The sequence below is a fragment of the Thunnus thynnus genome, chromosome 14 (assembly GCF_963924715.1).
Source record: "Thunnus thynnus chromosome 14, fThuThy2.1, whole genome shotgun sequence".
Taxonomy (NCBI): Eukaryota; Metazoa; Chordata; class Actinopteri; order Scombriformes; family Scombridae; genus Thunnus; species Thunnus thynnus.
The window spans coordinates 30082895-30095796 of record NC_089530.1 but is presented as its reverse complement, the minus strand read 5'-3'; the positions used below and the strand labels follow the sequence as shown (position 1 = coordinate 30095796).

General features: G+C 40.3%; 1 protein-coding gene across 3 annotated transcripts in view; it reads right to left on the bottom strand.

Moving 5' to 3' along the window:
• The window catches only part of LOC137197475 (KH domain-containing RNA-binding protein QKI-like), a 30070-nt gene that overhangs the window by 3041 nt on the left and 14127 nt on the right, over positions 1 to 12902 (bottom strand). The window contains exons 4-7 of one of the 3 annotated variants that reach the window (XM_067610911.1): positions 11939 to 12082; positions 8195 to 8282; positions 7742 to 8044; positions 5776 to 5850 (exon numbers count right to left, since the gene is read on the bottom strand). In XM_067610911.1, coding sequence (XP_067467012.1) covers positions 5776 to 5850; positions 7742 to 8044; positions 8195 to 8282; positions 11939 to 12082 — 610 coding nt within the window. Of the gene's footprint in view, positions 1 to 261; positions 2107 to 2545; positions 8045 to 8194; positions 8283 to 11938; positions 12083 to 12902 lie in introns of those variants that run through there. The other 2 variants (XR_010931433.1, XR_010931434.1) reach the window with 2 other exon arrangements.

Here is a 12902-nt window from a genome sequence, read left to right as displayed (position 1 = left end):
CACAACAAAGGATGAAACGCTGTATTAGAAAATATCTGGTTCTTTAATAAAAAGTCAAAGCTACAAGACTGTGGACGTAAAAACTGAAGGAGCAAAGTCAACTACAAGTCCCAAGGTGCATTTCACTAACAAACAGCCAATCAGAGAGCTTCAAATTACACTTGGGATCATTTCAGTATCCATAATGTAAACTGGTGTCAGAGCATCAACATATATGATGATGTTAACACCTCATTTTATAGGTCCCTTAATTTTATACTAATTTCCTGGAAATGTTTTGAGTAATTTGCAGGTATTTACTGTTTATTTTTTAGGGACATTTGATACAAACTATAAGAAAAAACTAAGAAGAGTATTAAGTTGGTTTAGCTGCTCCTTAGAGGCTATTTGGGTTCTTTTTCTTGTTCTTTTTCAAAATTTCCAAGTAAAGTAGACTTTTGACAACTCTAACTAACAGAAAATACTCTGTTTTCAGTGTGTAGTTTTGCATGCTAAACCTAATATTAGCATATTAGGTTTTTTCAATAATTTCAGAAAAAAGTAGCTGCTGTGTAACTGTTAATTCTTAGGACATTTCTTTGAAAGAGTTATGTAATGTGTTATTATGGGAAATGTGCTTGTTATAGTTTTTAAGAAAACAACCTAATGTGCTAATGTAGTTTGACACACAAAACTACACACTAAAAACTAAGTATTCACTTCAAACTAGTATTCAGAAAACTTCAGGGAAATTTCTATCAAATTAAAGGAACTGTAAAATAATGTTACCATGATGGTAACATTATCCAGGAGAGATTCTATGTTCAGTAACATCAAGGAGTTAAAAGAAAACTTTAAAATGTTGAGGAACCAGCAGCTCCGCACACTTCACAGTCTGAACAAAATATCATTTTCAACACAACTCAGTTGGTTCAATGTCGAGAACATCCAGGTTATAATTCTTTGTATTTTTCATCAGGACAAACATGATGAGAAACACGATCAGCTGTGTAAACATCGTACTGTTTCTGTCTCTAAACACTGAACCACAATACTGACGTATTCTATCCACAAGTTGAGGTTTTTAGTTTTTAGAGTTGGTTAAAGATTCAGAAACTGTTTGTGTCCACAGCTGTGAAACTTCTGAATGACGTGATTCTCGTCTGTTTCCTGAGATATGTTTGTTTTCAACATCATTTGTAATGTCTTGTTTTATATGTATTGTATTTACATTTGTTCATTTTAAAGATTTTATTTCATAATTATTAGCTTTATTGGTCACACATGGCCATCTTTTAACTTTTGTTTGTAATTGTATTATTATTGTTATTGGTTAAAGTGGTTTCAGGTTCTGAAGTGCGGCTTACATTTCGTATTTTAAAGTTACACATGGCATACACCAATATTTTTTAGAGCTTTTAACTATTTTCCAGCCATGAAAAATCAAGAAATACATTGATGAATAAATGCAACAATTCAACAGTTTTTCTGGCTAAAATTTGATTCCTGAAGGAGGGTAGAAAGCTCTTTGAAAACAGCTTTTGTTGTTGGGAACTCTGTTACATAAAGGAATTAAAAACAAACAAAAAGTAAACAATGGTTTAATAAATTAAACTTGGAAAAAAATATTCAAATTCATGAATGCTTAAGCCATTTTTCAGGTCTCTTCAAAGTGATCTGTGGGGCTGTTTGGTCATTTTACATCAATACACGACCAGGAGAGATACTACTGTGAGATATTTTTGACTTTATTCCATCGACAAACCACAAAACTTCCTCCTAAGAGAACATCAACATTGACTTTAAAACTTTAAGACGGATTTCTTTCCATTCAACCAGGTGGTTTTATGATGGCAGGGGTCACCGATTTTTCTACAACATACATCAGTGTATCATCAGCGTATGGTGAAACTCATTTTCTGGATTTTTACATTTTTGTCTCAATTTGAGGGAATTTCTCTGACAGTTTTTTTCAATTATATATAAAATATCCCACATATGACAAAAGTGCTTCAGAAGTATGATCTAAATTAAAAATATATAGATTAGAGCGAAATGAAACAGGGAAAACTTGTATTCTCCAAGACTTTTGTAGAGCCGCGGGAACATTTCAGTTGGGGGTGATGACTCCCCCCCCCCCCCCCCCCCACACACACACACACACGCAGTTTTTAGTTTTGCTGCTTAATTGTCTCTAAATATTTGCTGCAGCGACATTACTGTGCACATGGAGACGTTGACAATTACTGAAGCAGCCTCTCTAATCTTTAGAGTAAATCGTTAAAAACACTCATACATCAAAACTACACACAATAAAGAAATCACATTGAAAGCTCGCACTGCTCAACATAATTTAAAAAGCCTACAGGGACTGTAGAGGTGGAGTGAAATGTCCACAGTAAGCGGCTCTGTCAGGCATGCCCACCTCTTTTCCTCACTCCCTTATCTTTAGGTGCAGGGTCTGTTTTTGCCAGACCAGCTCACACACAACAGAAAAAAGATAAATTATTACAACAAAACAAATGGGCTCATAGGTTTTAAGCCACCCGGAGGCGGGCTGCAGTACCCCCAACATCCCTGCTTCCCGCGGTGATAGCCAAATGAATAAATGTAAATAAATGTAAAAATATAAATGAGTGTTTTTGAAGCTATCAGCTTCATAAGATAATGGATTGAAATGACTGATAACCCAAAGTGAGCAAAGTTGTAATTAATAAAGTTTCTGTTTGTTTCAGCTCTGCTTGAAATTTAAATCTTTATCAATAAAGTTTTATTTATTTCTCAATTTTAATTTAAACGTGCAATAAATTAAACAAAAGTATAACAAATTTTAGTATTATAGGTAGGTAAAAAACTTGTAACTAATGTTAATTTTTTTATGGGTATTAAAACCTTTTAAATGAGCATGATGTTCTTTGGGTAAAGAAGGTTTTACCATGTTTTGCTTATGAAACCCATTCAAAACTCCATTGGAAAAAATGCACAAAAAAAGAAAAGTTGTCCTGGAAAAGATTTTTTGAGATTCAAGCTTTTCATTCGTGTTGAAAATGACATCTTGTTTTTTGCAGTGACATCACGTCCAGTGTCTCTGAATGCCACACGGAGCTGATGGAGCCACATGTCGTCCACCTGTCTGCCGCCATCACAGCCAGACGCCAGCAAACACACAGGTTTACCGGTCACACCTGAACACAACCCGCCGCGGACAGACAGCATCTGGCCCGTCACCGTCACAGATGAGACGTAAATAAATCATGTCGACGGCGTTATGCGAGTTTTTACCAGCAGCCGTTTGGATGAGTGAAATCTGTTCAAGTGAGTCAGACGTCACCACGGCGGGTCAGACCAGGACTTTGTGCAATTTCATCAGATTTGTTTCATTAAGTTTGTCAGTGTTACCTAAATGTTGCTTAGTTTTTGATCAATATCAATAAAATATTACAGTTTGATCTTTTTAGTAACAAAACTCCTGCTGATGGACAGTGACCTGAACTCTGGGATTCTATTGGACGATATCCAGCAGTTTTCTGCCATCCGATGATCCGATTGGTCAAGAGATTTGCTGTGACATCATGGGAGCCACAACTTCAACCTTGATCATTCTGTATTCGAGCTAGACTCTGAGTATTTGTAGAGGCTGTACTGTAAGCTCGAGATAAAACTAGAATGTAAAACATTCTGATCATCAGCAGAAACATCAGATTCCTCATCAAACTCTTCTCTCATCATAGTTTATGGGTTTTTTTTAGATTAGATTGATTTCAGCACCGCAAGAGACAACACTCGACTTTTTAATCGGGAACTGTTTGAAAATCCAATTCAATGTGGAAAAAACTAAACTCATTCATGGCAAAGAGTCAAACATTTCTTTCTTGACTTGGTCTGTGCACACAGATAAATACTTCAGGATGAACACTGTTAGCGAACGAGAATTTAACGGCGGAGAACTTCAAGCAGGAACTCCTCTGTTTTCTCTGTCAGAGTCACCTGTTTCAGTTGTTTCACCTCTGAGTGAGTTGACATGTTTCTTGTTTCTTGGACAGGTTTAGAAACCTGCTATTTAATAGCAGTTAGCTAGTTTGTGGACAGAGGCAGCTTCCACCTGTTTCAGTGGTGGAAGAAGAACTCAGATCCTTTAAGTAAAAATACTCCATTACAAGTAAAAGTTCTGCATTTAAAATTCTGTTCTAGTAAAAGAACAGAGTATTAACAGGTAAATTTACTTCAAGTATTAGAAGTAAAAGTACTTGTTTTGCAGAAAATGGGGCATTACTACATTACTAATACTGGTGAATCAGTGCATAAGCAGCATGAGACTGTGAGATATTAATTTGTGTAGGAAAGACGAAAAAATTTCTGGTGCATAAATTTGGATTCAGAAAATTTAAATACTTAAGTACAAGTACCTCAAAATTGTACTTAAGTACAGTACTTGAGTAAATGTACATGCTAAACCCGTCCTGGACTCAGAGATGAAACTGAAACATGTGACTCTGACAGCAAACAAGACGGTTTGTTAAAATGTTGAAGTTTTTTAAATAAAGTTTTCTTCTTACAGCTACAGGAACAAGTCATTTCTAGTTAAAGTGTTTGCTCCGTTATTTGTCATCAACATCACGGCGTCTTCAAAATAACGGAACAGGAAGCATCAGGAAGTCATTTTAAACACTGTCATCGTTCTGCTGTGAAGAATAAACTTGGAAAACATTTACTTTCTGTTTGTTGTTGGATCACATGCTGACTGGCTGACAGGGCTCACCTGGTGAACAGGGCAGGTATCACTATCACACATCTGGCCTGCGTTTCCCAGAACACACCTGTTCTGTTTGCTGTTGGGCGTTCTCACCATTTCAAATTATTTCTGTTCAGGTTTTCTTTTTCTCTGTTCTGCACTTTGATATTTAGAGAGCTGATATCAGTCAGGGGCAGATTATATCAGATTATATCACAGTATATCAGCTGTTCCTGTCACTAATTAACTTCTGTGAGTAACTTGATGACAAGATGAAACCTGTCTGTGAGTTTGTGTGTCTGTACTCGACCAAAGATCATCTACGAGGGAAGAAGCTCCACTCTGTAACACCACTGCACAATCAGAGTGTTTATGTAGTTCCAACAACTCCAACAGAGTGAGACGTCTTCTCTCTAGAGGATCAGGCGTCACATTCAGATCAATCATTTAAGATGTTTTTAATTAGGACTATCAGGGTTTATCAAGTAGTTCCTGAAAAATAAAGTCTTTAACCCGATGTATTTCCCATAAACGTGGCCATTGTCTGTAGCATCCATTATGGCTAACCGCATAGGGAACTACATCCGCGGAAGCTTGCTGGCTAACCGAACCACCCACATATTCATCTGCACACGTAGGTTTGTTTACGTCTGAGGCTGTGGATAGCTCAGCATCTGTTCCTGCTAGAGAAGTAGTAACTTAGCAGATACATAAAATGGTTCCTGTCTGCAAATTTCCAAGTTGGGAGGATAAAACACAATGAGCAGGACGACACAGACTTACAAACTGTAATTCCTCACACAGTCACGTGTTGTAATTACATTTAACGCATGTGTGATAAACATAATTTTTATGAATCGCCGGAATCTCTACAACGGAGCTGGAGAGAGCAAAGTTAGCATGACACATAGAGCCATAACGGCCACATTTATGGGAAATACATCAGGTTCATATATTGTTGTAGCATTAAGTTAATAACACCCTGGATGCCAGCTGACTGGTGTGGCAGTGCATTCTGGGAAAGGCAGGTGCGCAGACAAAGGGGCGGAGCTGAGCGGACTAACCTTGGCCTGCGGTCACCATCCTTTGGTAAGGATGGACACGCAGCTCTCGTCTCCGAACTTTAGCGGCCACCGCACCTGCACCAGACGGCAGACACCACAAACCGTCATGGAAGACATGGAGTCACCTGTCCACAGTGTCACACAACAGTCCATACAGGTACGTACAGGTACAGGTACAGGTATGTCATCACATCTACACAGCTACACACGCATAGAGAGAGAATCATTAGAAAATACATGTTAAGGCACAAAATGAGGCTGATTCTGGTTACAGGTGAGATCTGAAAGGATTTCAGGTCGACATTTAAATCGTGTGATGTCATTATGAGGACGACGCCCCCATCAGATCGTTCAGTTTCATTGGTTGTCACAGTGTTTTCCTACGATGGAGTATCAGGACCACTGCTAGAAAAACATCATCTGAGATTTCCAGAGTAAAGTCATAATATCACGAGGAAAAAAATTGTAATATTTTGAGAGAAAAAGCGTAATATTTTGGGAAAATCATCGTAATACTTTGGGGAAAAGTGATTATATTTCAAGAAAAAAGTAATTATATTTCAAGACTAGGAGTAATATTTTGAGAAAAAATTGTAAAAAGTTGTAAAACTACAAATAACTTATTATGTCTCATAAAAACATAATATTTCACAAAAATGTAAAATTTTGAGGGAAATGTAATGTCTCAAAAAGGTTGTAATATTTTTAGAGAAAAAGCATTATGATAATAATTTGGCATATTTTGAGAAGAAAAAAATGTATTATGTTTTACAAAAAATATATTTTGATTTTTTGTAATTTTTTTAAATCATAATTTGTAATTTGAGAAAAAAAAGTCGTAATATTGCAAATAAAAAGTCATAATTTTTCAAGAATTAAGTCATAATGTTATTAGATTTAAAAACAATAATAATTTATTTCTTGAAATATTTCAACTTCATTCTTTAAATCTCAGATTCAGTGTTTTCCTGATATGTCGGATTTTCCAAAAGACAAAACTGACCAATCAGAGAAAACTCAGGTACGACACAGAAAAAAAACACAGAAATCGCCTGTTGTTTAGCACAGTTAGCAGTCTGTTTAGTATCAAAACACGCAGCCGTGTTTTAGCCGTGTTGGAGGCGTGTTTTAGCCGTGTTGGCTTCAGCTCAGCGTCTCTGTTGCACATTCACAGGCTTTATTTGTTTCAGAAACTCTTGCTGTCACATGACGTCAGAGCGCGATGGTTTGCAGTTCTAACATCCGTTTGTTGTCGTTAAATAAACCCGGTGAGGTTCTGTGTGACAGGAAGCTCAGAGGAACAGTAGTACAAACATCTTCAGCCAATCACGTTACAGTAAAGTTGACACGGTCGTACCTGAACGCCTCGTTCACGACTGAAACGTCTGACAGTCGAAGCTCCAGCAGGAGGTTTTGCTGGCGCAGTGCGGCGCCGCCCTGTGGACGAACACTGAAACTGATTCTATAATTCAACATGTTTCATGTTGGACTAAAAATTATATATTTTATATTTTAACTGATGTTTTATTGACAGTGAGAACACAAGTCAAGTGTTATTGTTTACATGTTATTATTTATGTTATCATTGTTAACATGTAATTATTGTTTATATTGTTATCATTGTTTAGATTCATAGATGCTTTATTTTATCCCGAGGGAAGTGACATCATCACTGTCCTCCATGCAGCGTTTCCTGTTTTCTTCTCTGTCAGTCAGACGCCACACTGTGAACGAGGCGTGTGTGTGTGTGTGTGTGTGCGTGTGTGTGTGTGTGTGCGTGTGTGTGTGTGTGTGTGTGTGTGTGTGTGTGTGCGTGTGTGTGTGTTATGGAGCGAGGAGGAGCGCTTGTTTTCTATCTTTCAGGAGGCGTGTCTGAGGAGCAGCGTGGGGGCGGGGCTCCACTGGCCATGGGGGTGGTGGTGAGGCGTGGGGGAGCAGTCGCAGGAGCAGGGGGGGGCGGGCTTACCTAACACCCCCCCAGAGTCCAGGGGGTACTCCAAGATGGAGGCCGGGGCCGCCAGAGCATACGGGTAGTCGTACGGCGTGGCGTAGATCAGACCCGACTCAGCGCCCGGCGGCATCAGAGCCGACACGCCCGGGTGAGGCGTCCCATTGGGCAGGACCGTCTGGATCTGACGAATCAGCGGCATGAGGGCGGGGCCTGCAGGGGCGGGTGTACGCAGGGTGGTGGGCGGGGCAAGGACCGGGCCGGGGCCAGGGAGGACACGAGGAGTCTGAGAGGAAGCTGCAAGAGAGAAGGCAAGGGAGGCTGAGGAGGAGGAGGAGAAGAGGAAGAGGAGAGGAGGAAGAGACACAGTAGTTAGTATGTATCCATCAGTGATTGTGTTAGCATGTTAGCATGTTAGCAGAGAGTCAGGTGTGGTTTTTCTGCCCTCTGATTGGTCAGTTAGTCTCTTACATGGTTTGATGTTGGCGTCTCTGTACGTCCCGTTCAGGATCGCTAACTCCATCAGCTGCATCTTCTTCAGACTGTCCTCGCCCTCCGCCTGCAACACAGCGGCACCACACTCACATACACACATACTGTAGATACACAAATCTACACATAAATATAATGTTATATATATATATATATACACTGAGCACAGCCCTGCTCAGTATCACTAAAATGTTAAGTAATTACAAATCCTGTCCATTTAATACATTTTTTTCAAAACCCAAGAAGAATTAAGCCAATTCATTTTAAAAACAGAATATTTGATTAATTACACATTTAGGCCCTGATCAGACGGAGCGCTTTGTAGCAGCCTGGGCAGCTTTTTGTAATTGTTTTCAATGAGATTGAAGCTTTTTGCTCGCTGAAAAAACTTCAACTCAGAGCGGAAAAGTCCCGATGTCATTAGTGTGTTTTTCCCATTATCCAATCAGATGAATTGGGAGGCGGGCCTTCTGTGGCGATGACAACAACAGAGACAACAGTCATGGAGGACAAACCAGTGGCGGCAGCTGCTGGATAAACGGAGCTGCATGACTTTACCAACCGTAGTTATTATGATCTGAACAGGAGTCCGTTTACTTCACAGCAAAATAACAGTTAAAAGCTAAGGACAGGTAACTCGGTGGTTGCCTAGCAACAGTTGCTCTTTTTTTAAATTGTAGGCTTCAACAAAAAGGGCAGTGCGATGCGCCTCATGTTTTGCAACCTGCAAGACGCGCTCTGTCTGATCAGGGCCTTACTGTACACAACTACCCTGTATTATATATATATCTACACAAACATATATACACATTTACTGTACATATATGTTTATATAATATATATATATATACATATATGTGTCACCGTCAGACAAACACTAACACATGATGATCAATGACAGAGGAACAATGGAGCGGACAGGAAGCAGACACACAGGACAGGAAGTCCGTGTTATGTAAGGGAGTGTTTATAAAGATCTGCAGGTTATTCTGGGCTGTTGGACAGCAGCTTCCTGTCCGATCAGCACCGCAGGAAGTCTGTCTGTTATTGAGTCCTCAAACCTTACACCTTCTCTCTGGAGCTTTTGACCACAGGTGGAGCTGTGGAGCAAAGTTTAGACGCTGAGCTCTGATAATATGACGACACACGTAGCTTCCTGTGATACACAAACTACCTGCAAGTCTTCAGTTACGCACTCGAGGGAAGAATCAACACCTGTCCGACCCTCCACTAATGAGCTAATTAACTAATTAGAGAACGAGTTAACAAATTAAATCATTTCCCTTCAAACCAATTTCTGAACACACACACACACACACACACAACTCTTAACATCACTGCAACACGAAACCAACTTCACACTTCCTGTCAGATTTCAACATGGAACACACACACACACACACACACAGACACACACGTGTCACATGAGCCCAATTGTGTCTTATGTCGCACAAATTTAACTGGTTCTCTTCCTCTTTTCTTGCCCGGCGACACCGTTTTCCTGGCTCCCCATTGGTCAGATGAAATCAAGGAAGTGAGAGTGGAGGAAGTGAGGATCAGCAGAATCACTGCACTTCCTGTCTCACTGTCTCACTGCCTCACACACACACACACACTGTTTATCATTAATATATATAAACAGTTAATAAATGGTTTATAACTCATTATAAAATAGTTGTCAGCAGATATAAGTGTTGACATGGTTAAAATACATTTGAGTCAAAAAAAAAAGGTTATAAATGCAGCTACAAGAACAAAACTTTCCACTCAAATCTTGGGATGTTGAACTTCTCTATTAACTCCTCCTGCTCTTTCATCTGTTTCTATCTATCGTTTTTCACTCCGCATTTGTGTTTTTTTTTATCAGTGATGTTATTTGGGGCTTTAACTCTGCGCTCTCCTTCAGGCCTCTATGTTCCCTTTTCTGTCTCTTTCCAGTCGATGATCATGGAGGCTGTGGTGGAAACTGTAAACGAAAGTTTTGGCAGCATTTTGGGTGCAGTTACATTCAAATCAAGCGCACCTGCAGAGCAGCTGCCCCACACTAAACTGATGTAACAGCTGCATGAGTCGCAGGTTTTACTTGCAAGACTCATGTTTTAATGCTGCTGTTGATCGCTTGTGATGTGAAAACGTCAGAGAAATAAAAAGTTGGCGTCCTGGTATCAGTTCAGTTATAAAAATCCAAACACACCGCGGAGCGTCTCCGCTGTCAGCCGGAGAGTCCATCACACTGGCGACGGTCAAATCCAAGATGGCGACGTTCAAATCGCCAAACTCGAGGCTTCAGAACAGGAGTCCACAAACCAGACGTCACGGAGACTACGTCCAGTTTTTTTCCAGTCTGTGCGGCGCACAGATCCTCTCTACTCAAACAGGTTTTATTTAGATAAACTGACTACATATTGGGAATCTAAATGGTTACTTTCTCGCCTGAGAAAATACTAAAACCTGTTGACATTAACAACAACAGCTTAATATCCACCATATCATTGCTGTCGGTTGGTGCAAAATGCATTCTGGGATATTTAGCTTCAGCCGGCTTTGGCTGACCAATGTTGTAACTTCATCACTCAGTGACTCGGTCAGTTGGTCGGTCAGTCAGTCGGTCAGTCGGTCAGTCGGTCAGTCAGTCAGTCAGTCAGTCGGTCAGTCAGTCGGTCAGTCGGTCAGTCAGTCAGTCAGTCAGTCAGTCAGTCGGTCGGTCGGTCGGTCGGTCGGTCGGTCGGTCGGTTGTGGTTGTAGGGCGGGTCCTGCTGCTGTAGTCCAGCCAATAATACTGATGAGGAAATCTATACAGTCGGGTTCCCAAACTGTGGCGGTGGACTGGCAGAGTATACATGCTCTCTGTGATCACCTGTACTGTGTCTTAATGAAGCCGAACTCATAGTGTAGTTTCTGTTGTAAAGTATGAAATTTGATCATGGCTCATAAATACTAAGAGATATGCTGAGCAGCAAAATCATTATTTTATGATCATGACATCATCAGATAAAATAAACCACATCCTGCTTAATGACAGCAGCTGTGCTGTGAGTTCAGATATATTGACATTTAAAATGAGTGATACAATTACAAGTACAGCCACAAAACATCTGTTACCGGAACACAACACAGCGAGAAGCATAAATACACGTCTGAGGTTCATTTATACAGATGTGGCAACAGATGCTTTGTGGCTGTATAACAAGCTTTTGTTGCTGCTAACTGTCAGACTGATCTCACAGCACAGCTGCTGTCATGAACCTGGATTTTTGTTTATTGACAGATGATGTCCTGACCATAAAATAATGATTTTATCTTCAGCAGCAGCAGGTAATGACTGCTGGTTATCACAGCCCAGCGTGTACAGTATGAGCCGCAATCCAATTTCAGAATCGTTCGCTATCAACAGCAAACAGAAAACAGGAAACTGAAAAATACGTAAATGAGAACAACTAAATTGTGAATTCAGCTGCATTAAAACTCTGCACAGTCGACTTTACCGACAGCATTTATTAACTGTTTATATACTGAGCATTAATGAACTTAAAGGAACTTAAAGGAAAGTGTTAGTATAGATTGTTTTGTGTGCATTTCCTTCAGATTAATTCTTCTTGTCATTAATCTGAGTTAAAGGTCACAGAACACAGGTGGAACAAACACTATCGACCACAGAAGAAGACAGCAGTGACTGACATGAGGTACAGAGGTCAGGTGGAGGTCAGAGGTCAGGTGACTCACCGCGGGCACCAGCAGCTTGTTGACTTCCTCCACGGCTCGTTTGAGTTTGATCTCCGCTCGGTTCTGAGCGTCTTCCACCGTGATGAGGACATGGAGATCCTCGTTCAGGTGCTCCCAGTTCGGCTTCCCTCGGTTCTGCTCCTCCTGCAGACGGACGGACGGGCAGAGAGAGAGAAAGACAGACAGGCGGAACAGGAAGTTTATAATCATTCAAGTCTCTGAAACGCTCCGCAAACTCTGCAGCTAACATGCTAGCAGCTCTGTGAAGATGAAGTCAGACACATTTACCCCCCGACTGTAGACATGACGCTCTGCTGACACTTATCACTGATGATGGTGATGATTCGAAAACTGACAGTAAATAAAAACCGATACACTTGATCTGCCCGGCAACCTGAAGAGCTGCAGCAGACTGGACGATTAGTCTCACACACACACATAAAGAGGACTTATTTATTATCTCAGCTCATCTGTGTGTGTGTCAGCAGGGCTTCAGTCCAGAAACAACAAATCAAACTCTCACATTTCTGTTTTTATCTCCTCCTCTCTCCTCCATCTGGTTTCTGTTGACCTCCTGTTGTTCTTTCTGTCTCACGTATCTCAGTTAGCGTAGCAGGTGGCTAACCTCGTTAGCATCCCTCACACAGAAAGATAAACAGTTGTGTGTTTTTGCAGCAGTTTGACCTGAAATGTTTGAAATTGTTTCCATCTTCTTCCTTCCTCAGTCGTTTTATGATCATTTCAGTAACTTCACTGTTGCTTCATTATGACTTCAGTCACTGTCAGCGTTAGAAGAGACGTCAGGACATATTTGAACCTCAGTGTTTTATAGCAGGAGAACAGAACTGATGATATTTTTATATTTTATATTTTTCTGATAGTGTTGAAAGTAAATAATAACAATGTTATAAACTTATTAAACAGGTTAGTAAAGTTTTGTTCAGTTTCTGAGAAAGACCAGCTG